At 46.2% G+C, this 25,170-nt stretch overlaps 1 protein-coding gene and 1 non-coding gene across 2 annotated transcripts; one reads left to right on the forward strand and one right to left on the reverse strand.

Moving 5' to 3' along the window:
• Window positions 1–9,047: 9,047 nt before the first annotated feature.
• LOC121834273 (sodium/calcium exchanger regulatory protein 1-like) lies at window positions 9,048–23,069 on the reverse strand. The gene is made up of 4 exons (XM_042288029.1): window positions 22,873–23,069; window positions 16,344–16,516; window positions 11,422–11,520; window positions 9,048–9,532 (listed from the first exon to the last, which is right to left on the reverse strand). The coding sequence occupies exons 1-4, from the start codon at window positions 22,943–22,945 to the stop codon at window positions 9,479–9,481; spliced, it is 399 nt and encodes a 132-aa protein (XP_042143963.1). The 5' UTR covers window positions 22,946–23,069; the 3' UTR covers window positions 9,048–9,478.
• Window positions 23,070–23,714: 645 nt separating this feature from the next.
• Trnas-aga lies at window positions 23,715–23,796 on the forward strand. The gene has a single exon. It is a non-coding gene; the product is annotated as a tRNA-Ser (tRNA).
• The last annotated feature ends 1,374 nt before the right edge of the window (window positions 23,797–25,170 follow it).

Here is a 25,170-nt window from a genome sequence, read left to right on the forward strand (position 1 = left end):
TAATTTCAGATTAAAATAAGCTCGACCATGTCGTCTTTCCTCGTATTGTTTTCTTACGGGGAAAGACGACATGGGAAAACTAAAGCCCGCAGAGTGGACCACTGTAAAACCTGTCAGAGGAATCCAGGTATCTCATCTGTGGAAGTCATCATATGCCGGGAGGCCGGATATTTACATGGCCAGTCGCGGAAGTGTTAGCGGATTTGCAGAGTGGGTCGTTTTGTTTTTGTGATTCGAAAGCTAATTAATAGTATTTAAGGTCAAAGTCCCTTTTCGCGTCACTAATACTCACCTCTTATGAAAGAAAGTATTTTAATAATATAAAATACATACCATAACTAATGCTCAAAATGTTTGGTGCTGTGCGGCAAAGCCGCTATGACGAAGACGCCGGCTCGCTCCGAGTGAAGGTTTGTCGTAGCTTTTCCCGTTCGGAGGTCATATGTTACTCAATCTCTTGCCATCAAAAGTTAGTTCAAGTCACTGCAAAGTGGCAAGAAAGTTAAAAAAATAAATAAAAGAGGGAGTTTTTTTTTTTTTTGTTTTTAATATTGACGCTCAATCTTGCCACATTTTGAGAAATCAGCCGCATTTCCGCGTTAATATCAAAAAGACAATCAAGGATGGGCATCTTATTTTTATATATTTGTAAATATTATTTAGAGACGCGCATTTTGATATGTTTTGTGAAGTATTATAGAAGATGGTTTATTTGCAAAAGAAAAACACTGTGAATATGTCTCTAAAACGCGTTTTTATGCCATATTTGAATTTTTTGTTTGCATAGAAATATTTCATTGATATTTTTAATTTTTTGTGTATGGGTTGTAAAACGTATTGAAAAAAGTTATGGTGACGTAAAAGCTTCGATGAGGAAATGGCGACTGTGTAAAGTAGCATTGTGAAATCTCAATTTCCACGCCTCGAGTTCTCTATTTTATATCTCAGCAAAAACAATTGTTACCGCGTTCATTTATAGCTGAATGTTCCTCCCAAGAACTGGCTTTCATATATATTTTAGCAAAAATATCTAAATTATGACCGGGACCATCATTGCATGAACTGACGTGGAATCACCCAGTAATCACCGAACGACTGTTTCTTGTCCCCGAAACAAGCGAACACGTCTCTTTTTGTAAAACAGGGGTATTTAGTATTTACGGGGTACATTGTCATTCCACTGATGCACACCTAAATCGCTCATTGTTTCACGTGTGTTTGTCTAGTTGTTGCTTTATGGGTATCAGTGGTAGAAATAGTTATCCCGTGGATATGTATGCTTGGAATACATTTTGGCGCTCAAAACACTAGGACACAAAGACGAGAATCAGACACCACAGTATGTATTCCAAGTTCCAAAACCAACTAGCCCACCAATCTACTCTACTGATATGTATGCTATGCGAAATATGGCGATGACTTATGGACTTTGTTTTTAAAGCATGGAATTCTTTTTAACGCTACCCCCAATCTCAAAATTTTGTCCTTCCGATCTTCCGCTAAATTTAGCGGAGAAATTGCCGTCACGTGACATATACACCTTGGGGAAATTGACGGCACGTGACCTTTAGGTAAGATTCCGTGTCGCAAGTAGCAAACGAATGTTGCTTCGATGTGTGTCGATACCTCAAAATCTATGAACTCCCAAAAGTATTCGCTGGGAAGCTCGTGTTCATTTCATCCTGCCCACCAACCGGAACCGCTGCTGCGCAGGGTGAAGTGATGAAGGGCGCAATATATAAATGCTTCAACTGCCCAACCCTTCTTTCGCCTTGTATGATATCTCTATGGTTCATACATTTCAATGTTACAAAAACAAAACGCGCCCTCCTTCCTCTAATCAGCATAAATAGCATGGCCTAAACTCGAAACCGGAACAGTGCCCTTTGGCATGACCCGAAAGTACCATGGCCTGTTGTTCTAAATGAGCCTTGACGAGAAAAGCGGTAAGACCTCTTTTGAAAATGGTCTGAGATTCGAAAGAAAACTGCGATGGCATTTCCTCCGGACTAATGACCATGCGCACTGACCGGGGATTTTTTTTTTTTTTTTTGGCATTTGTATTTGGACTTTATCGAATAAATTCAAATTCGCGCAAATTTTACCGACGTGTGTTTTTAAGAGTTTTTCAGATTTATGCGAAAACACGGAACCCTACCTATACGTAAACTCAATTTCCCAGCCAAATTTAGTGAAAAAATTCACGTCTTGTGGCCAAAACGTCAAATCAGTTTCCCCGCTAAATTTAGCGGTTGATTGACGCCACGTGACCTGACGTCCCGTGCCATATACAATCCTTCACTTTCCCCGCTAAATTTAGCTGGAATATAAACGTCACGTGACACAAATTCCCCATAATGAATTTCATGCATGTTGGAACTTTAAATGTAAAAATCACTGCCAATTGTTTTTATTTTTTACATGGCTTGTGTTTTTCTTAAAAAAACGGGATCTTGCTCCCCGAGGTACATTCCACTCTTGGAGTAAGAGTGAAAGAACTGTTCAAGATGTGTGGAAGTTACGCTTAGCTACAATGAAGTTTTGTCAGATGTTCATTGCGATGCTGAGGTCTGATCTCAGTCACAATCCGAATTTCGGCATGTTTTTTTTTTTTTTTTATTTTATCAGAGGCAAGACGGGTCAGATCGTGAATTGCGAAATAAATGATCGCTCATGGCGGAGCAAAGCGTGACGCGTTTTTATCCTAGCCACTCTAGTGGATAGCAGCTGTAATTTCGATTTGTTGTACTTTGTTCATTCTTGGGACGGTCTCAGCTCGGAGCGTGAGGCGAAAGCTTGCGCTGCAGAACCGCCTAGGTTCGATTCCCGACTCCCTGTTCGTTCGATCTAAATGAGCTTCGTACCGGCACGCGTTCGTGTTGTTATCACTGCCTGGTGCATGTTAAAGATTCCAGATTAGCGGTTGCACTTCACTGGCTAAAATTCTCGTCTGCAGCTAAGAGACAAGTCACTTGTTGAGACGCACTAACTTCAAAGCTGTCTACACATACAAGAAACCCAATTTTGAGCTTCTAGTCCGACTACTGCTTCTGTATGTCTCCAGAAGATGGCAGCACTTTGTCAATAGCTGGCGCCATTTGTCGGCCACGTACGAGCAGCAGCACTACGTGTAAAATTCAGAAGGGTGCATAGTCTGTGTGCGACAGAAGACCTTTCTGAGCTTCCTTAGAAGGAACGAAAGAAATAGCGAGAGAAAATAAGCGATGACATTGGAGCTCTAAATCCGACACCGATTCCCTACCACCTTCTGTTAAAGGGGTCATGAAACGCTTTTCTAACTTTTTCCTGTTTAGCTTTCCTCCTCAACTCATAAATCGCGCATTCCACCAAAAGAGTTAAACAAGACGAAAAAGGGGAGACCCCTCTTTCTCGCACTGTCCTTTGTGTAATCCGGACACATCCATTCTCCCCCTAGAAGATTAGCCCGTCGCTCAAAATTCAGACAAAAGTTGCTTTCCCCACCCCGTTCATTCCGAAGCTGACAGTGCTGTTGAAGCTACGTAATCGTTGGGCCAGCCACACTTGCCACGTGAGCGTGGCAAATGTGGCTGCAGAGAATGAAGTCAGGTGATGAAAGGGAGGCGGCTGATTGGTCCGGCAAGCGCGTAGCTTCCACCACAATGTCAGCTGAGGGGTGAAGGGAATAAGTGAGGTCCGGTTGCGTGTGACGTCAGTTTGGACCCGATGATGCGCTTTTGGGACCGCGGATGTATCACAGTGAAAAGGCAGAGAGGTCGCGAAGGGGAGGAGGTACGAAATAGTCCGCTCTGTTTTCAAATTTTCGCACTGAAAGTCAGGCTTTTGACTCTCTACCTTTTTTCTTTTGGTCCACTGAACAATGTGCTATTAGTAAAATCCCAATCTAAAATGATTTATCCCAACCCAAAAATCGTTTCATGGGCCCTTTAAGTTTGTAGAAATCCTGCTTATTAAGGTGATTTTTGTTAGGAAAGTTTATTTTCCCAGAATAACGTCGGCAATGTTTGTTTTTTTTTGTTTTTTTTTTGTTTTCTGTGTTTGTGTCGGCGGGGCCAGAGCGGCCGCAGTGCGGGAGCGGTTCCCCCCGCGGTCGCGTCTCGGGTTTCGGGAGTCCGCTCGGACCGGGAGAGCCCCCGCCTGGAGAAGCGTGTAGCTTTTAGCCGAATGTGCCCGTATATAGAGGGTTTTGCCGCTTAGTATCAAATTGTCGCTTTTTACCCGATGTAATAATTTAGCTGTTGGCGCCAGCCCCTCTGCGTAAAATGCAAGGGTTGACTCTAGAAAGAATTGGGATTTGGCGGTTGGAGTGCCAGACTGACAGCTCGCCGACCATTGGAGAACAGTGTACCACGTGGGAGTGGTGAAATTTGAGGGGCCTCCAAACCCTGAGGCCTCCAAACCCTGAGGGGAATAGAGGCCCCTACGAGGCTACAAAAGGATCCCCGAGGGGATTCTGGGGATTGGCTTCGATTCGATTTTGGGAGATTTAATTTTGGGATTTTAACTCGCTGTTGAGTTGTTTTGTTTCATAATAAACGTGGCCACACGGGTCACTGTAAAGTCAACCAACGTCGCAATGTGTTCAGCGGGATCGAACAACTTTTAGTTTAGTATTATTTTTATTATCAACTTCCCGGGGGGCTGTCATCGGTCGTCACCATCCGGACCAGGACGCGCCCACCCTCACACCACCAGGTCCAGGCCCGGCGAGGAAGTGGACTCCTTCCTCTGACAAAATTGGCGTGTGCAGAACCCCCCGAAAGTTTTGGGCGATAAAAATCCTACGGGGCCACTATTTTGAGAAGAAAATGCATATTACTTGTCTCCTTATGTCCCCAAACGGAATTTTACATAACACGTCGATGCGAACACGTGTCGTGCGCAGCACTTCCACCACTTGTGATGTTTATTTCAGAGAAAACAAAAATAATCTGGAAGTGTTCCAGACTCAAATAATGTCCATAAATAAGGTACCCGGTTGTAGCTGCTTCCAAAGCATAGAACCGGTTACGATACACAAAACTCCCCAATCAGACACCAAAAAATGTAAACAGCGCACAATAAATGAATAAGAGATTTAAGGAGCTAATTAGTACAGCGCTTATGTTCGTTGTGTTCGTTCTGATGTCCTTTTCAGTTCCTTATTTTCAGACCTTGTACTTTGCGCGCCGTTTACACTTTTTAGAGACCGAAGCAACTCGCCTACATTGAAGATAAAAGTAGGCAGGCGAGCTGGTTGATGTTACACAGATGTTACGAAAAAGGGGACCAACACACAAAACGTCTCAATTGAGACGTTTTGTGTGTTGTACCCCTTTTTCGTCCGTCGTCTCCGGTTTTCAAAAATGTGTCGCCTACATTGATACATTGAATTCTAATCAGCTGTGAGTCTTTCTTGATAAAATATTCCGAAAACCAAAATCGCCATAAAAGGTCGTTTTTTGTTGTTACCATCGAGAATTAAATGTTCTAAAACGTAGAAGTTTCATAGGGGTAGGACAACTTATTCTTCTCGCCGTACTCGAAACTAAGTTGTATTCTAGGAGTGCCTCGTCTCGTCTAGTCTGACTTGCAGCCAAGCTACCCGACTTTGCTCGGTAATACAACGTATGAAAATCCGTCGGTTTTTAAGTTTTCAGCAAGCCCAACTTTCTGCAGACTGCGCCGATCTTCGTGGTGTACGTCTATTTTTCGTGAACTAAACACCGCAACGTTCCTCAGAGAATCACGTATCTCCCGATATGTAGAGGATGCCTTTAAGCACTTCTGCCATATTGCCAGAAAATTTCAATGAAGCTTATCATACTCGAAATATCAAGGGTGGATTTTTCAAATTCTCAGAAATATGCGAGGCGTGCTCGAAATCATCCAATCTCAAAAGCCTCGTGTTGCATGTCTTTCAATACAAACTTCGCTCTACTTGGCCCGCTTTCAGAAGGCGCATATTTCAGAAGCCCTTTCAACCCACTTTCTCCGCATCAGCGGCCCGGGTCTTCTATGTTTCGCGCCGTTCTAATTTCGTTGGTTTGGTCTTCCTCGCGCTTGGTAGGGCGTCTTGCCCGGCCCCCCCAAAGCTGCTTTCCCGCAAAAACTATGCATCGCACATTAAAACGATTGGTGACATGTCGGCTTTTTCCGAGGCACCCATTGCAGCAACGCACATAGCGTTTAGGACAGTTAAAGTTTGAATTAGTTCTGCATAATTATTTTTTATCACAACAAATAGTGTGATCCCAGTTAGAAACTAGCCGACCACTAAATTAGGGAAATTTTAGAGACACTTGAGCGCGTGGTAGTTCACCAAAGTTACCACATGTTCTAAAAGGCCTCAGAGAGAGAGAGAGAGAGAGAGAAAACTTTAATTTTTTCTCCGCGACACCCCCTGAGCGGTCCGCCCCCCCGCCCCTTGTGACGTCACTGGTTGGAGGGGTAGCCGGTACAGTGTGCGCATACTGGCCGGCCCGGAGATCCTTGGAGTAAGTGGGTGTAATATGGTGTCATTAGGGTTTGTGTTTATCGGCCGCCTGATGAGGGTGGTGTCGGCTAGGCTGAATCAGAGTGAGCGACAGTGTAAAGTGGTTATGCGTTCTCCGAATTATAGTGGTGTAACTGTACGTTCCTTGCGAAAAAAAGAAAACCTTTTTTTCCGGTGTGTTTGGATTTTAAGGCTCTGGTCAAGGGTGTGGGACTTTGGATCGCCATGAAAAGTGTGGAAGGAGATCAAAGAGCGGGTGCGCTCTTTGATTACCTCCCAGGCCCTGGTGGCCCGATACCTATTCGATAGAGACCTGTAGGTTGGGGTGTACATGAAGGTGTCTTATTGTGCCATTCTCTCGAAAGTAGAGGCACGCTCCCTGGTTGTCTGGGCGTATGGGAATTCGACCAATTGAGTGGGGCTGTCTCCTCAGGGCCTCAGGCTGGCGGTGTGAAAATGCTGATCAAATCCGAAAAAACCGAGCGAACGCGTCTAATAGTTGGATGCATTTCTGGGAGAAAGCAAAGCACCGATACTCACGTTTTCGATGACGCTCAGCAAGCTTCTAGTAGGCTTATTTCCACTAATAAATTGTGAATCATTAAAAAATTAGGAAGAATTATTCTAAACTACCTAAATAAATAGGCCCTCGGACAGTGACTAGTACCGTACCATGTTACCTTAGCGCGGTTCTGTTTACAGTATTAACCGATGTTCAGTGAAACAAACTGCCCACCATACAATACGCTAGTCCCCCGCCACCAAGTCTGGGCACTGCGGACGCGCAGATATGGTGTACTACAAGGTGTCACAAAAAAAAAAAAAAATATTTTTTTTATCGCAAAAATAAACTGGGCATCGCCGAACGCTCATTCTCCGCCCAAAGGTAGCGCTAGAGGTCACAACCAGGTGCCAAAGTTTCAGCCCGATCCGATACCTTGTTCATAAGTTATGCGTGATTTTCTGAAAATTTCAATGGGAAAATGGCGGCCGGTGGAGTTTTCAAATACATGGGGCTCTATGACATGCCAGAAACCGAAAACGGGCAAAAATGGGCTCCATTTTCCCATTGAAATTTTCAGAAAATCACTTATAACTTTTGATTAAGTTATCGGATCGGTCTGAAACTTAGGCATCTGGTCGTGACCTCTAGAGCTACCTTCGAGCGGAGAATGAGCGTTCGGCGATGCCTAGTTTATTTTTGTGGTAAAAAGACCCTGTAAATTTTCTTTTGCGACACCCTGCAGAACGCAGATTCGCGTGCCGACAGCAGCACCACCGCAACGCTTTTCCGAGATCGAGCTTCTAGCAACTGTAGCGCTTTATCTTTCCAGTTGGATTTGAGGCCACGAATTGCTCCTCCATGTAATTTAATCTTCTTCAGTCTCCTTTTAGAACTGTTACAAAGAGTTTTTCGTACAGGAGGAATGTTAATTTCTTCCAAAGGAAGAAAGAGAAAAAAGGAACACATCTGCTGCTGTTTAAACATTTTTGTATACGTTTAAGACTTCCTAGATGACATTTTGTCAGTACATTTAGTAAACCTAGCGACGTTCCGTGCATCAGTTATGTTTCATACATCAGCTATGCTCGTAACCTGCCGGGGCCCGAGGAAGGCCTTCAGTATTTCGAAAAATTACATAAATAAAAATAAACTGCCTGAAGCGGATAGTCAACACTTGGCAGAAGTAAGGAAACTGGAAGTTGAGGACGGCTGCGTAGAGTGGAACTCTGGGACCTTCACTAGGTTTTTGGCTAGAAAATGTAGCCTGTAATGTTGGGGGAATAAAAACTAGTAGCGACTTTCACCTTCAGGTTATAACAGATGAAGGGCAGATAGGGATCGGCGTCACGTGACAATTTTCCAGCTAAATTTAGCGGAGAAACTGAATGGTTGTATATGTCACATGATGTCATTTCTCCAGCTAAATGTAGGGGGGAACTGGATTGGTTTCTGGGCCACGTTATTCCCCCGATATTTAGCGGGTAAATGAATTTGAGCATAAGTCGCGAAGTCAATTTTCCCAAGGTGTGGATCACGTGACGCCACTTTTCCCGTTAAATTTAGCGGAAAATGACCAGATGAACGGACAAACTACGTTCAATGGCATTTCATGCTTTAAAAAAATGATCATTGTAGGTGGCTTCAGGTATGCAGGAAACGGGACCATAAGTACGTGCGGCTAATGTGGCAGGGATTCTACACGGGAGGGCAATCGTGTGTACCAACGTAAGCCTGTGTCCTTTCAGGCCTACAACACCCCAAGGATACTCTCACCATGTACCCAGCTACTCAAAGACGACCCTCCCAGCCGATAAATCTGCTCGCTATGCTAGATGACCGCAATATGAAAGACACGTTCAAATTTAGTCTGAGCAGAGGCACAAAAACTTCCATTTCGCAGCAGTTTTAATTAAAGCTCTTGCTCGGGCAACTCGGGTATCCCACTAGACCACTTCTGTCCCTTCAATCAGTGAACGCAACATGTGAATCGCTTAGAAACCACAGTTAACAGAAGTTCACACTGACACACCAACTGCATCAATACCCAAGGGAAATAAAGGCAGACAGTGGCAGTATCAAAAGATAAACTTTATTGGATCAGAAGGATAAAACTTTTCACCAATGATACCTCCTATAGAAACAAACATTTCAAACTTGTTATCCGCAGATAATGGAAGAATAACTGTAGGTCACATGCAGGGAAGACGAGGTACGAGCCACGGATGGGGCTACACAGATGTCAAAGTCCCACATACAAAATAAACAAAAATTGGGGGAAAAAAAAAGCAGATCATGTTTTTTTATGTTTTTTTTTTTTTTTTTAAGATCAAAGAAATGAACATGGGAACTGACTGACAGTGGAGTCATTCTGGCCGTTTGCCTTAGTGGCCAAGCCTCCTTTTGGCCCCCCCTCCCCTCCCTACCCCTCCACGCTGAGAACAGAAGGCATCCTAGGGACGGGTTCCCTTGACTTGTTGCAGACTTCCCTAGAAGTGGGCCTATTCATCTCGCTGGTACTTGCGAATAGCCACGACGTCGTTCAACTTGCAAGTCTACAAAGAGGAAAAGGCACCACCCATAGTTCAATTTCGTGTGCACAACATGCAGCAAAGGCACAGCAGAGAGTGCAGATGAAGATTTAAAACAAGACAGATTGCTTGCCACACGCGAAATTTATGAAACACACTGAAGATATTGTATTTAGTCCTTGTAACTAGTTTAATTTAAAAACTGGATACGTGACCAGTCTCCTAGAATTGCCTAAACAGAATTAAAACTCCGACATCAGTCTTCCGCTGTCAAAGTTTCAAAAGCTTCCAATGTAGTTGTTATGGACTTCCATTTTATTAAGATTTGCTTGAAAATGATCAGTACAAATTGCAAAAAATCTGGAGCCTTCTAACAGTGAATATTTAAGTGGCTACCCTATGCACCAAAGGTGTTTTTTCGATCAGGCATGTTAATTTATGTTGGCAACAACGTGCTTGAAATCAAACAGTGGAGTGAAAATGTCAATTTCTGGAGACCTCTGAAAGCTTAGAAACCAAAACAAACGAAAAAATTATATCTCATGTTAAAGCAAAACTACAAGCGACATTTCCGGCAAAAAAGTTAAGTCGCAAGTTTTCCCAGAATTGAATGCTGGGAACTCCAGTGATAGTATTGTTCAAAACGATTGACTGGGCAAACAAGGCTAGGTGTTAATTCCACACAAACAAGGACCCATGAACAATGGTATCGCAGGAACGAGTGCCGAGTAGATGTAAGTAGCCATTGTAAATTTACCACCAGTCCCGAACTTGGGGTCTTTCGATAGATCAGCAGACCCTTCAATGCTATCTAACGATAACTCCACTAAGCTATCATTACAGTCCTGCAAACAAGCAAGCTGGCAGGTGCTAAAGGTACCCAGATATAAAACTACACAGGAACCCACTCCACATATTAAAAAACCCTCCCAGTCTTCTTCGACAAACAGTCTGTCGCAATCAGGGCAAAGAGATCAAATAAAAGGGACGGTGGAGACACTGGAATGTGCCCATAAGCCGGATTCCAGGAAAACAGAATGCTCCGAAACCTCAAGGACATCAAGTCGTCAATTCCAGACAAAGCTTATCTCCGAAAGCAGACATCTCTCGAAGCAGCCTGCTATCTTGATGGTTTCTGGAGAGCTACTACAAGTCACTGCAGTATCTCCCGGAGGATCATCTGGAGGACTGCCATGGAGTCCACACTTTCGACATGTGCTTGTAGAAGTGGGGGCGGTCCCTGTAAGCACTTGGGGTCCCTACTTCAACCAACCCCTCGAGAAGTTTCAACATTGTGGGAACAGTGTGACCGTGCGTCACTCACTTTAGTCAAATCTATCGATCGGGCTTCCCGTGCCAGTATACACTTGTCAATTGTTAAGGCCAAGATGAGGAGGTCGACCTGACATATAACTTGACTAAAAAAAATAAGCAAAAAATACACAGAAACATAGGCAGGCAGATATATATCTAATGCATTTCCAAAGCACCCTAGAGTGCTGTGTGAGGGCTAGGTACAGCTCTTCTGAAAGTGTTCTGTCCAGAGTGCTCAGCAAACCCAGCCTTCCCCCTTCAAACCCTACTTAGGGAAGTTTCTGGTAATGTCATACACCTCCGTGCCTGCAATATTACTGCACAAGGCTAGCGAGATCACAGCTCATTACTCTCACAATCATTGCATACGAATACAGAAAGTGGATTTCCAAGACTATTTTCAAATGTTTGTTTCACTTTTTGGCCTAATCATTTTCTTTCTACAATTTGCTCTTCATCACATGGTTCCCTTCAAGGATATTGCATGCGAGACATTGAGCAGTAACCAGAAACCCCTGCTATGATAACCGAGGCAACAGACATTCAACGCATGCCACATTCTGGAACCCGAGCGAAGCAGGACCCGCAGAAACACCTACCACTTTGAGCTGTCCGTTGTCCAACTCGCGGACAATGGTGACTTCCTTGTCACCAAACTGCTTCTGCACCAACTTGTCACCGTCGAGGGTACACAGTGACTGGAGAAGGGATAAGAAGTTAAATTAAATTCCACGCCAATACTACAGCCACAAGTTTTTAAAAGCATCTAGTACTATGAAAAGAGACCGAGAGAGCCAACATGGAAAAGGGCACCACAAACATCACGTGTACCACTGCAGAGAACTACTACACCATATCTAGGCCGACTCTACGTCCCGTTCTAGAGGTTCATTTCTGCCGTCCAGCTATTTTGTCCGATAATGCCTAATGTCCCGTTTTCGTGGGAACATGCACATTTGCTAAATCGGTACTTGCGAGTGGAAGGAAACTAAACTAAGGTATACTCGTTACAAAGATAATGTTATAGAAATAAACATACTCTGCAAATGGTTCCCCCCCCCCCCCCAATTCGAGCACAATTTTTTTTTTTTTTTTCTGAGGTTACATTTGTGAAACCATGATTTCTGAATACTTCAACAAACAAAAATATTAAAAAAAAAAAAAAAAAGAATGAGCACAGAGAAATATGTTGTCAGTTGCCCTTTGAGGTTGACAAAGCACTGACTAAGCTTTCTGAAAGGCCCCTATTTTTGGAAACCGCCAACAAAATGCTCCCATCAGCGACACTCCGATAGGGGCTATCGGCAGCGCGACTGCGTGCACCGCCACACAGACCGCTGCAGCGAACAGAGCCTCCCTTTCGCCGATAGACATCCTGGAGATCGGTTCCCCCTGCGGTTAGCACTCCCCACACACAATCGCAGACAGACGCGTGACGGCTCAAAGATCGCCAGAGATAGGATGTCAATTGTCCTCCGGGCCAGGAAGAGAGGCTCTGCTTCGAGAGGTGTCTTCAATGACGGAATTCTTCAGAAAGAGCCGTTGCACGTCCCCTCTGCGTGTCTCGCTTACACTTTCTGGGCAGATATCTCGCCCTAGGGTTTATCGGGCCTCCCATTCAAAGGCACACTTGAACCGATTCCGGCAGGCAGCCCCCCCCCCCCCCCAATCTCCCCTCCCCTCCCCTCTCCCCTCTCCCCCCCCCCCCCCCCCCCCCATTCATACCCCACTTAGGGCAGCTTCTGGCGATCTCAAAAACCGTAGTAAAACGCTCTACTTCTGGCGGAGCGCTACAGATTTCGGCTTTCTATGTGGCGAATTCTTGTGTACGCTTTTAAAATCGGTTGTATGGTGTCAAAAACGCACACGCCGCCAAAGCAAAAAAGCATTGTTTCTTTTTAATCCAACAAATATATTGCAATAACTACTTTGCACGGCATATGGCCTATGACCCTATGCGATAAACCTCGCTTTATTTGTCCAAGTGCAGCAAAACCGAAAACACAATTCCCTCTGTAACAATGTAGTGCTTCGCGCGAAAACGATTTAGGGATAAGAGCATCCGTTTACCAAACTCGTATTGATAGGCAGCTTTTAGCGCAGTTCTTTCTTCTTGCATGCATTATTTTCACGAAACGAACTCATTTACTTAGCGGATTAGATATAGAGTCCACGCTGCCCGAACGAGGCTCCCATATCAGACAGATAATCCCTCCCGGTGATTACAACCGAGCGCCGAGCCACCGAACGCAAGCTGCTCCCAGGGAACACGAGAACCCGACGTCGCAACCGGCATCCACCGACAGAGCCCCGGTCGCACAGACTCGTGCAACCCAATCGTGGCTAAATCGTCAAAAGCGCGCCTATTTTTAGCGCAGCGGGACGGCGATGGGATGCCGGCGTCATCAGCCCCGACGATCGTTTCCGGCGCCCCGAAGGCCGAACTCATCAGACATACAGCAGACGGATGACGTGGCACGAGGGCGATGCCAATTAATGCCCCTCTCCACCGCAAAGGAGCGTCCGCCTAAACTCTCTTCCTCGTTGCACCGTTCTTCTGGCTCTTCGCAGATAAGATTGGGAGGAAGAAAAAAATACCATTGGACGGATTGACAAAACCTTTCCTTTTCCCGTACCGCGTTCGTCTGAACGCGGCATTCGCTATGTGATCCGACTCTTCGCAGAGCTGGCCGAGAGGCGCGCGCGAAAACCGTCGGCCACCCTCATCAATAATCTAGCTGTCACCTCCCGCTTGTTCAAGCGAGCTAGGGAGGACACAACTGTCGACAAACGCACAAGTCAGTCGGTCTTTGAACAGCGGACGTAGCTCGAAAGAATTCGCAATTTTGGGCGATGACACTACCGCGGTACGACAGTCGTGATGAGACTTCACGATGAACAAAACAAGACGACACAAGAGTCAGATTACTGTTCAACGCCGATCACCCAGATAACAGCAGACTTGTACCGTACGCATTACAAGTATTCAAATTACTCGTAATCGATTACTTTTTGGAGTGATTTTCTAATGAGTTGATTACTTTTATTAGGCAGTAATCACAAGAGTAATCTGATTACTTTTTGAAGCAATAAAAATTCCTTGTTACCGTTACAATTTGTCCACGTCGATGGCCCAGTAAAGCACCTAATGCTTTACTGAGCCCTGTACAAGAGGAACTTCTTTACAAGTGGAACTTCCTTTTTTTTTTTACTAACAAGGACACCCAGTCGCAAATGCACGAAATGTGTGGAGAGGACAAAGGCAAAAGGAACAGCTTCCCGGAAACAAGCTGTTAAGTTTGTAGAAATCCTGCTTATTAGTTAAGGTGATTTTTGTTAGGAAAGTTTATCCTTCCAGAGTTTCGTCGGCATTGTTTTTTTGTTTTTTTTTTTAGCTTTCTATGTTTGTGTCGGCGGGGCCAGAGCGGCCGCAGTGCGGGAGCGGTTCCCCCCGCAGTCGTTTAGAAGCGTCTCGGGTTTCGGGAGTCCGCTCGGACCGGGAGAGCCCCCGCCTGGAGAAGCGTGTAGCTTTTAGCCGAATGTGCCCGTATATAGAGGGTTTTGCCGCTTACTATCAAATTATCGCTTTTTTACCCGATGTAATAATTTAGCTGTTGGCGCCAGCCCGTTTGTGTAAAATGCAGGGGTTGATTCTAGAAAGAATTTGGATTTGGCGGTTGGAAGTGCCAGGCTGACAGCTCGCCGACCATTGGAGAACAGTGTACCACGTGGGAGTGATGAAATTTGAAGGGATTGGTTGCACCCTGAGGGGAAAGGAGGCCCCTACGAGGCTACAAAAGGATTCCCGAGGGGATTCTAGAGGATCGGCTTCGATTCGATTTTGGGAGACTGGGAACAAAAGTACGCGGTTTAATTTTGGGATTTTTTACTCGCTGTTGAGTTGTTTTGTTTCATAATAAACGTGGCCACACTGGCCACCGTAAAGCCAGCCAACGTCACAATGTGTTCAGCGGGATCGAACAACTTTTAGTTTTTTTTTTTTTTTATTATCAACTTTCCGGGGCCCGTCATCGGGCGAGCACCGTCATCGGTCGTCACCATCCGGACCAGGACGCGCCCATCCCTACATCACCAGGTCCAGGCCCTCCCTCGGAAAGTTGACTCAAGCCTACCTTAAACGGAGTTTTAAGCGTTTACTACCAAAATACCAAGTAAAACATTTCGACATGCAGCAAAAGATTCCTTTCACAACCAAAGCTTCTTTTTTTTTTTTTTTTACAGATTTTGTTTATAGTAGCGGTTTTTTTTCTGGCAACTCGCCCGACTATCGCTGTCCCAATAGATCCGAAGAGCGGTCCGCCACACACGTGGCTTTTAATGCGCCCGACAGCATAAAGGCCAAATTAAGGAAAAGCTGCGCATCGCGCGCTAACGGGCGAGGTGAAAAGCGATTGTGTCCAGTCGGCTGAGCACGAGTCACTTCCTCAGTCCGAGCGGGAAAACTCCCGCGACAGAGAGGGCAGGTGGTCAAGCGACGCTTTATTCCATAGAGTATCTTGATAATCTCCGCCACATTTAGTTACCGTGCGAAGCCCACAGGGTCGAAGGCCCTGAACACAAGCGATTAGCGCCCGCTCAAAGACTGCAGTAATTGGCTTACGAACGCCCACAAAGTTCATGGCGAGGATGAGAATCAAAGCACCCAATGCTTCAAGGCCCGTTCACACTCTTGCGACCTCTTAAACCTAGGTTCCTTACAACTTCTTAAACCAGAAAACACACTGGTGCCATCTATTGAGAAGCAATGTAAACTCGGCGGTCCGGCATATTTTTTTTATTTCTCGCGCATTATCCTTTCTTTCTTGGCTCGAAAAACTTTTGTCAATGTTATAAACGAGCCTTTCTATGGGTATTACGCACATTTGACCTCGGAAATCCCCCAAAACCTTCGCTCTTGTGAAATGCAGTTCCAGGGTCACCGCATAGATGGCGCCACAATGCCCGTTTGTTCCCTCATTTTAAAAACATTTAACAAGTTTAAAGGCGCGTTCACACTCTTGCAACCGAGTACGACCGAGAAAGACTTCTTGGGACCGGATGCACTGAGCGGAGCTGGTCCTAAGAGATCGCAAGAGGCTTAAAAACCGGTTTGGTCTCTCTCGGTCGCACTCGGTTGCAAGAGTGTGAACGGGCCTTAAGAGAACTCGTCTCTCTCAGTCGTACTCGGTCGCACTCGGTCGCAAGAGTGTGAACGGGCCTTTATTCTCTCCGGTAAACGAAAAGCTTGAGGAAATACTAAACATGCAGGACGAAGACTACACACTACCTCTTTCATGGGGAGGATGTGGTTGTGTCGTCTTCGACCTGCATTTTTATTCCTTCAATCCCGCAACAACACGCTTTTCGTTTATAAATATCAGAAAGCGAATGATAAAATGGCCAAGCAGTTGCTACCTCTGAACACCAAGTCGAGACAAGGGCGCACTCCTCATCCCCTTTGTGACGAACACTGGGGGCTAATCCAGATTTTGAAAGATCGCGAATGAAACGCTCCACGCACCTTGACCTTGACACCGTCGATCCTGCCCTCCTCGAACTCCTGGCCCAAGGTGAAGGAGACGTCTGATGTCTTGAGCAGCGTCGAAGTCTTGATGGACCACTTGTCACCGTCGCACTTGAGCTCCACTGAGGGCTTCGACGTCTGGGCCAGCTTGCGCCACGTCAGGCCCACACCTGCGTGGAGGAGACGGCAAGAGAAACCGTGAGAACTGGACTACTTTCTGCCCCAGTTTGGTATCAAAAGCACGTCTTTAACGAGCGTGGTTGTCAAGTATACTAGATAAAGAATAAAAACAGGACGAAACACAGACCAGTACATTCTTTTTTAAAGAATGTACTCGTCTGTGCTTAGTCCTCTATGTTTTATTTTTTCAGTTATATATGCATTTTGTTTATTTAGAAGCGAAGCTTTTGGCTCTGTACGAGCCAGCGTGCTTGTGTTTACTACACGACAAACAGTGAATACAATTCCACCCCAGTTTAATTGCATGGCGCCTCGAACACGGTGTGTTCACCAAGAAAGCCGAGTCAGGGTGCCTTTCCAAAAAACGTCAACCCAAGAAATGTGAACAAAGACGACAGAAAGAATAACACTTAAAACACAGGGACGATGGACACTTCTTCCCTTGTTCTTAGTCTGTTATTCTTTCTGCCGTCTTTGTCCAATAACCAACAGGCTCCTAAGTTTATATTATCAAGAAATATGGAGCTTAGATGCGAGAGCATTTATACAGATGAAGCAAATTTCTTTAGTAGGTAGTCCGAACAAACAGCTTGCTCGCAGACATTAGTGTTGGTGGCAGCTACTGGGCGAAACAAAGATCACCGAACCGCCAACAAATGTAGGCCACCTCCGCCAAGAAAGACTTTGTTGAAAGGAGAACGAACAAAAGTTATCTCAAGGGACAGAAAATCAGCCGCCCTCCAAGATCGCAGTGTCAGGTTTCGTGCAGCAACCACCGCCGGCCGAAGCGCATACAAAGAGAAATGGAGAGAAAGTCGGGCCGGACTTAACTGAAGATTAGGGATTTCCCCCAACACCTCGCAGCGTACACAAATACCACGAGGGAACTCCGCGGTCGAGGCACAACTGAAGCGGAAAAGTTTATGAACGTGCGCCTAGTGTTTTTTTGTTTGTTTTTCCCATCTACGCAAGCTGCACAGGCCATTGATACGACAGCCCACGTACACTGCTCCGCACCTGCCGCATAAGAACTCTCTCCAGTCAAACGTGCAGTGCAGTTACATCGATGTAGCGGCGGTAATGGAAGGACGGGCCGCGAGGAGCATGACGTTTCTAAGATGCACAGGGAACACTGAGCCGGAGGTTCGATACGAAACACACAAGGAACCCTCTTTAGACGTGGCGTTATCTTAATACCAAATCAAAATGCATTTTCTAACTGCTAGGCGTGCAAGTCTATTAGAGGCCCTGCTGCAGTGACAATGCATTCAACTTTTTTTTATCACAATCGCGCAAGGGCTCGTGACCATGTTCGATGCTCGTCCCATCCAGCCCTCTCATGGTTCATCCGTACGATTCAAGTCTCGAAATTCTCAACTTCCCTCCGAGCTTTATCATTTCCCAGTAAACTTCTGCACACTGGTACAGCCTCCCCTCTCGGCTAGCTCCTCGATGTCGCCCTTATCGGAGGGCGCCGCCCGACATGGCCAACATTGGCAGCACCCATCTTTGCGAATATTTGGCCTCTTGACAATATTTTTTTTTTTTTTTTTTTGTTTTTATCGTCAGTAGTGCGGGGCATAAAAAGGAATGAGGACCGATAAAAAGGCACGGTGTTAATTACTTCTGACGGGCGGAGGCGCGGTAGACTGCCCCTCTTTCGTAGTCCGCGACCACCCCCCCAGACGGCGCTCGTTAGAGCCTAGCCTGTTAGAGGTCTGGAGGAGGAGTTTGGGGGGGGGGGGGGGGGGGGGGGAGGGGGGGGGGGGGTAAAAAGTTGCGTTTAACTGGGCTGTTGACGGGAGTGACTTCACCGCTCGCGATCACGAGTCTGTATTTAGCACCTTTCTACGTTTATTCCAGCTACGCCACACAGGCTCCAAATCTGACCCGCCGGTGGACAGTAGGATCTCACGTTCCGGCCATTTCCGGCCGAAACGACAGGCACGACTACACAAGCAAAACAGGAGTGCTCGAGCTCAAGGAGGTTATAAGTACTAGGAGGGGGCACGTTGCAATATTGGTGAAGCCTAGTCATAAAAAGTTTAAACGATTTTGTGCCCAGCGTGATCACAGATCTCTCCGGCGATTGGTGCGCCTGACATGTCACGTGTGAGATGGATGGTTGATTGTGGAAGGACATCTTGCAGGCTTGAGCGCGCTCCGTCCGGTAGATTTTATCGGATCGAAGGCTAGACTGGTGTATTCTAGCTAGTACCCCATAGCAAGACGAAGGCTAGCTACGGTCACGTGATGTGGTCACGTTGGCATGGTAAGTGAGGAGAGTAAGGAGGAAAATGAGGAAAGAGGCGAGGCGTCAAGTGAGCATGGCTTGTGGAGGCTACGTGACCGACGTCATGCCCTCTCCTACCCTTCTATCCTCGTTGCTCGAGCTACTCGAGCACCCAACCAGCCACCCGACACCGCCCTCTCGGGGGAAGGGGGCGGCGGCATGCCACGCGTTTATCTCGACAAGAGTGCCGCTCTTTCAGCCTATCGCACGGCCCGGCCAAAACCAAATCTGGCAAGACAAAAACAAGACTCATCCGCGACCACGAGTTAAGCACGTTGTTATCAGGTTCGAAAACGCGTCATTTCTTGTGCTAAACAAATGCGCGAATGCACACGCACACACGCGAGAAGCTAGTCAATATACGAGTAGACATATTTACGAATGCTAGAAGACGAGGGGCGTCTGCTACTAAGAACGGGGTCCATTTTCTAACAGGACATTAAAAAAAAAAAAAAATCTTTTCCAGACAGTGTGTATTGATCTACACTGCCGTTGTCAGCACAAGTTGCCTCTAGGGAAGGGGACGCTCTCGGGTTGAAATTCAACGGAACAAAATCTGGAAGTATGTTCTTTAACGACACCAAGGGAGATCTTGTACAGATGCAGAACATAGATATATGGTAGACAAGTAGAAATATCTGGGTGCGCGGAGCAATGAAGGAAAGAAATACCTCGATGAACATGACAGACATGCAATTAGTAAGAATAAAAGGAATTCGGTTATTATAAAGCACAGGGCGTTACGGAACTTTAATAGATACGATGTGGTGCGGGGAGAACGGAAACGAGTAATGGCACCAGGATTGACCTTTAGTAATGTAGTCTTGCGCACGAGTTCTGAAGTTCAGGCGAAATTGGAGATAGGAGAAAGGAGCGTTGGCAGGATAGCCCTAAGGGCGCATGGGAACACTCCAAACGAGGGAGTGCAGTGCGATATGGGCTGGTAATCGTTCGAGAGCAGAGAGGCAGTGAGTACAATAAATTTTGACTAATGACTAACATGGAAGACAAGTGGTGTGGCCACATAAAATCTATAAATACCTGTATATGAGGAGTCTAAACACCAGATGGACGAAACGGACCCGAAAGTTTAAAATGAAATTTCTGCAGACGGGCAATGGGGTGGAGCAAACGCGTTCAGTGGAAAATGCAGTTAAGGATGCAGAGAGATAGATGTCAGAGGCGAAAATGCAGGGGAAATCAGCTGTAACGATTTATAATAGGGTTACAAAAGGAAATAACAGGAAGGTTTATACGATAATTCGAGAGGGAGCGTTCTGCTGTTCGAGGCGAGGACGGGAGTCTAAATAACAAAAATCATGTATAGGTCCAAATTTGAAGACACAGATACAATGTGCGCAATATGTAAGGAGGAGACGGAAACAATTGATACGAAAACTTGAAAGTATAAAACAGCGAGGACGAAGACGGGAACAGGACTTTTCATTTAGCAACAACACGGAATAGCACAACGATAAAACCGCCCTCGAAGGTTTCAACGTTGTCGTTGGAGGGGGCGGCTTTGTCGTTGTGCCATTCCATGTTGTTGCTAAACGAAAGAAGTCCTGTTCCCGTCCTCGTCCTCGCTGTTTTATACTTTTAAGTTTTCGCACCTGTTAACCAACACGCTCGTTTTCAATGGTTAGCAACAATTGAGCATCTGATTTTTAAAATGTAAGTGGCTTAGTCCTGCCCTCTCCGAAGGGGCGACAGACGTACCGGTGGCCCTCGGTTTCGCTGGAGGAGATGAAAGGGAGGATAATAAAAGAGTAGAGGCAACGAAGCGGAGATTGGGGTGCAGGTGGAAATTATGTAGGGAAAATTGAACTAAGTACAACTAACTAGCACAGCTGCGGGACAGAGGAAAATTGGGACTCCCTCCCGCGTGGCTCCGGCCCAAAGTCTCAAACCCTGTCCCCCCAGGGGTCGGGTCTTTAGTGACGCCGACAAGGTTCGACCAGAGGAAAATTGACGACTCCCTGGACGAGGGGAGGAGGGGGGAGGAGATGTTTTTAGTTTTTCTTTGCCTGATCCCCTAAAGGTCTGCCTGGCGATCATCTTCATGACCCGGTGATACGTAAAGAAACGCATTGGGGAAACCAGGTTTTAGTTATCATTTTTTAGTCTAGGTGGTGCAAGCTACCGCCCGCTACAAAGGGAACAGCCGTTACCCATCCATCCGTCCAGCGTTCATCAGAACCGAATGAAAAGCCGCGGTCACACTGTTAATACGGTTAATACATCGCACGAAAGACGGCCAGCAGACACTGTCCGAGGTATGTTCCATGTTCACTCTCAAAATGTAAGGCTGGTCATGTTTTGGCTGAGCAGCGTAATCTGTGCTCGAAAAAGGAAGCAATCATCAACGTGATCAGCAACGTGGCGATCAGCAGCGCGGCGAACGCGCGTGTTTGGAAGAGACAACGGCGGCAGAAGCAAGTGGGTCCGGTGGGCGGAGTCGCTGAGGGATTTATGACCGAGCCTCGGCGTACGCGAGACAGGTCACAGGTGTTCGCAACGACGAATCGTGACTCGTGGGAAGGACGACAGGCGCCCCCGATCCTGGCGCTCGCTGCTTTAGAGCACGTTGGGTCGCCAAGTTGTTTCATATATCTTACAAAAGACACGGTTTCGCTACACGCATGATGACCGAATTATTTGCAGGCGAGCTTCAAGTAGTATGTTCGAAGCATGCTCGATTCACAGAAATGTGCGCTTCCAACATGTCTAGCGCATTTTTTTTCTTTTTTTTTTTTCCTTTACCCATCTGCTTTGCTTGGCAGGTGCCGTGTGCCCTGTTTTGTGCTAATAAATCATTTTCACTCTTTAACGAACAAGAAACCAGCCTCTACGTCAAAACGTCAAACTCAACTTCCAAAAGAATAGAAAAAAGATACGGCGCTTGTAACAGCTGCAAAATACAAAGGCGGAGAACAAAACCAATGCCATACGCTGTCCGGGTCGCACCGAACACAAAATAGCATAAAAAGAAGTAATTGTGGCAATCAGAGCGAGTTAAGCCGCTATCGTACTGTACGGTCATCTGAAACTTGCGTTGTTACGTTTTAATTTCAAGCTGCAGGGCTCCAACGCCAGAGACGCGTCTCGCCAGTCTGGGGCCTGCCTCGACACACTCCACGGCACTTTCGCCGGTTGCGTGTACGTTTCGAACACGCAATGATGTGGTGAGCAAACCATCGTCAATGGAAAACGCAATTGAAGGGAAGGGCGGAAGGGTCCGCGCGTAATATGACGCAACACGCCAGAGCCCAAGGGCGTACACGAGCATGGCCGTGTACCAAATTCCCTCCTCTCGCCCGAACGCCGGCGAAAGCGATTCCACGCAACATTTCCGCCATTAAACGCACAATACGGAAGGCATGCAACGGTCTCCACTTTCACGCTTGGTTTCTCTCAACCCGTTCTCGCGGTTTGCGTAAGATGCGAGGCTAGCGGTCGACCGCAGGACACCGCATTGCTGGCGCTTTTGCGGTCCACGTTTTTGAATGCGCCGGCTGGGCGGGTTGCTCCGACTCATATCGGCACGCAGTCATCGCCGCTGCGGCTCGCATTTATCGATCCCTTGCGTTTGCCGAAGAAGCCGGCATCGAGACGAGACCTGGAGGTAGCAGTGTGCAGTTTCGGCCAAGTCGTGCCTTCGTCGGGAACCTCAGCCGGTGTCGCGCCCACTGGAACGCGTTCTCGAAGAATGCTCGAGCAAGAAAACGAGCGAGGGATGCCGGCTATTCTGAGATCCGGAGCAGAAACTATTAGTAGCGAACACGCTAACTGTCCTTTTAAACGCGTGCCCTGTTCTGGGTTGTCCCCAATTTGCTCCAAGCCGCCCGAAACATAAAAAAAAAAAAAAAAAAAAAAAAAAAAAAAAAAAAAAAAAAAGTAAAGAAGCACGTGAGCTGAGCAGTGAACACGCCGCCGGTGCCGCCCGCCTCGAGAATCAAGTGTAAAGAAAGTAAGAAAATGAAAGATAAGTTAGAAGAAACCCGCGTGCTCGTGGAAACTTAGCCCCGACGCTAATGCGGATAGCGCACTCACCGAGTTCCTTGAGGAAATCGTCGAAGTTCTCGCTTTCGGTGAGCTTCCACTTGCCGAGAAGACCAGAGGCCATGGTGGTGGTTTGGAGTGGCGGTGGTGCGAGGAAGAACGAAGGAACTCAACTGAGCGAGGCGTGTGAATGGGAGGGAGACGCCGGCAAGTGCTTCCTTTTTGCGTTTTCTTTTGTTCGTTGGTTTTCTTTCTTTGCGCCGACGCGCGCGCCGCCGCTATCCCAGCTATCCGCCGCCGTCGCCGGAAGCCCGTAGAGATACGGGACGGCTCTGCTAGAGGCGGCTCTGCAAGAGGTGCAAGAGGCTGTGGCTAGAGGTGCTAGAGGTCCTATGAAGCTTTCTGATATTGTGGCTCCCCCTATCGGAGCTCCTGATTAACGCTGATCGCTCGATTCCAGCCGGAGATTTCGCTGGTCCGCTCAAGACGCTGAGGAAAACAAAAACCGCGAGCAAAAATAGCGTATGGGTTCATAGCCTTATTTTTGTCTTCCCTTTTCATTTTCAACAAAATTAAAAAAAAAAAAAAAAATTGACCGCATTTTACGTGGTGAATAATGTTGATTGGGGCGAAGCTCTGCTAGTGCTTGTCTGCGTAGACGCTGCGCCGCAGCATGCCGAGCCTTTCGTTCGTTTTCATCCATGTCAGAAAGAGAATGTGTGAAATGAAACATTTGACCGCAGCGCCCTCTCGTCTGTAAACGTTGAGCCGATGTTGCATTACAGTGTACTAGAATACTGTAGTTGCATGTTGCCACAGGGGTGGCCACATGCAATGTTCCATATCCCCAGCTCTTGAGTTACTACCACATCTCAGAGCTTCGTACTCGTTCCGCAGTCGTGGCCGAGTGGTTAAGGCGATGGACTAGAAATCCATTGGGGTCTCCCCGCACAGGTTCGAATCCTGTCGACTGCGTAAACTTTTTTTTTTTTTTTTTTTTTTTCGTTTGTGAGCTTACGAGCACGAGCACCAGCAAGATCGATGTGAGCACGGCTGCCGGCCCGCTCTGGCCGGACCGACAAGGCTAGACCCTAAGAAGCTTCGCTCCTAAAAAAATAAAAAAAAAAAACTTCTACAAAAGCAAAAAAAGAAAAGAGCTTGTCAGATTAAAATTCAGCAGTCCCTGAGGATGCTTTACACTTGAGAACATCAGCGGTTGTGAATTCAGTTGTTTGAATGCATATTTGGTATAAGAGGCCAGATGTCTTGTCGAACACAGTTTACTCATTGCCATCATCGCAAGATTGGGGAAATACAGCAATTAACATCTATAAAAAGTTGGCCCCTATTTTCTGCCGTGGTATCCGTTTACGAAGTTCTGCAATTACAACTTAAGTTAATGAGTCAAACGTTCTGTGTTACTTAGCCAGTGATTTTAATTTCAATTCCACTATTTTTGAAATTACTGGTGCCACCTGACCGAAAACGGGATTCAAAGATTCCCAGGATGAAACCATGCGGACATTGGGAAGGAGACAGAGAGAACGAATTTGAGGACAAAAATGATAAGCCACATTTAGAGACTTTTTTTCCTTTGCCTAGGCAGTGCCCGCGCTTGGTTGACCATGTGCTCATTAAGTTTCATGCCAGAACATCACGAACTGGTGATTTACAAAAATTGGCTCATTTCTGGGGCCTCACCACCAGACTACTCAGCTTTCCTTATGAAGTCACAAAACAAACGATAAGAAAAAATATTTTTTTTTGACCACCACTCAAAACACAAGTTCATTTTTTTTTTTTTCTGTATCTACAAACAGCTGTTGAACAAATGCTTCTTGTACATCGCCCCCAGCTCATCCATTTGCTTGAGTTGCACTCTTCAAGCTTTATCTTATTGCTCGCTTCTCTTCACCATAAGGTAGATAATCGTCGAATCCATGTATCTGAAAGTCCGTCGAACTCTTTGCAATCGTGCCCCTTATCTGCATGTGCAGATTGGTGCGTGCACTTCTGCACGACTAAAGCAAAAGCTCCGGGACAAAGGTCACAGCCATTGCAACCTTTCCGGATGCATGCACACTCTCGCTGTAAAACAATAATTCAAAGACATCAGTTCATAATTTGTACTGCAGTCAAGGTGCCTTTTATTCTACAAGAAACAAAGGGCAATTAGAAATAATGTTATTCAAGAAGAATCCATGAAATGGCACTACTTCGGTAAGTATTCAAGTAGAGTAATTCTACTACCACATATTAATTTCTTTTCCATGTTAGTAATTGTAATTAATTACTTTTGACTGAAATTTATAAAGTAATTGTAGTTGCAAATACTTTTTATGATTTCGA

This window comes from Ixodes scapularis, unplaced genomic scaffold (genome assembly GCF_016920785.2).
Source record: "Ixodes scapularis isolate PalLabHiFi unplaced genomic scaffold, ASM1692078v2 ptg000890l_1___fragment_4___debris__unscaffolded, whole genome shotgun sequence".
Classification (NCBI taxonomy): domain Eukaryota; kingdom Metazoa; phylum Arthropoda; class Arachnida; order Ixodida; family Ixodidae; genus Ixodes; species Ixodes scapularis.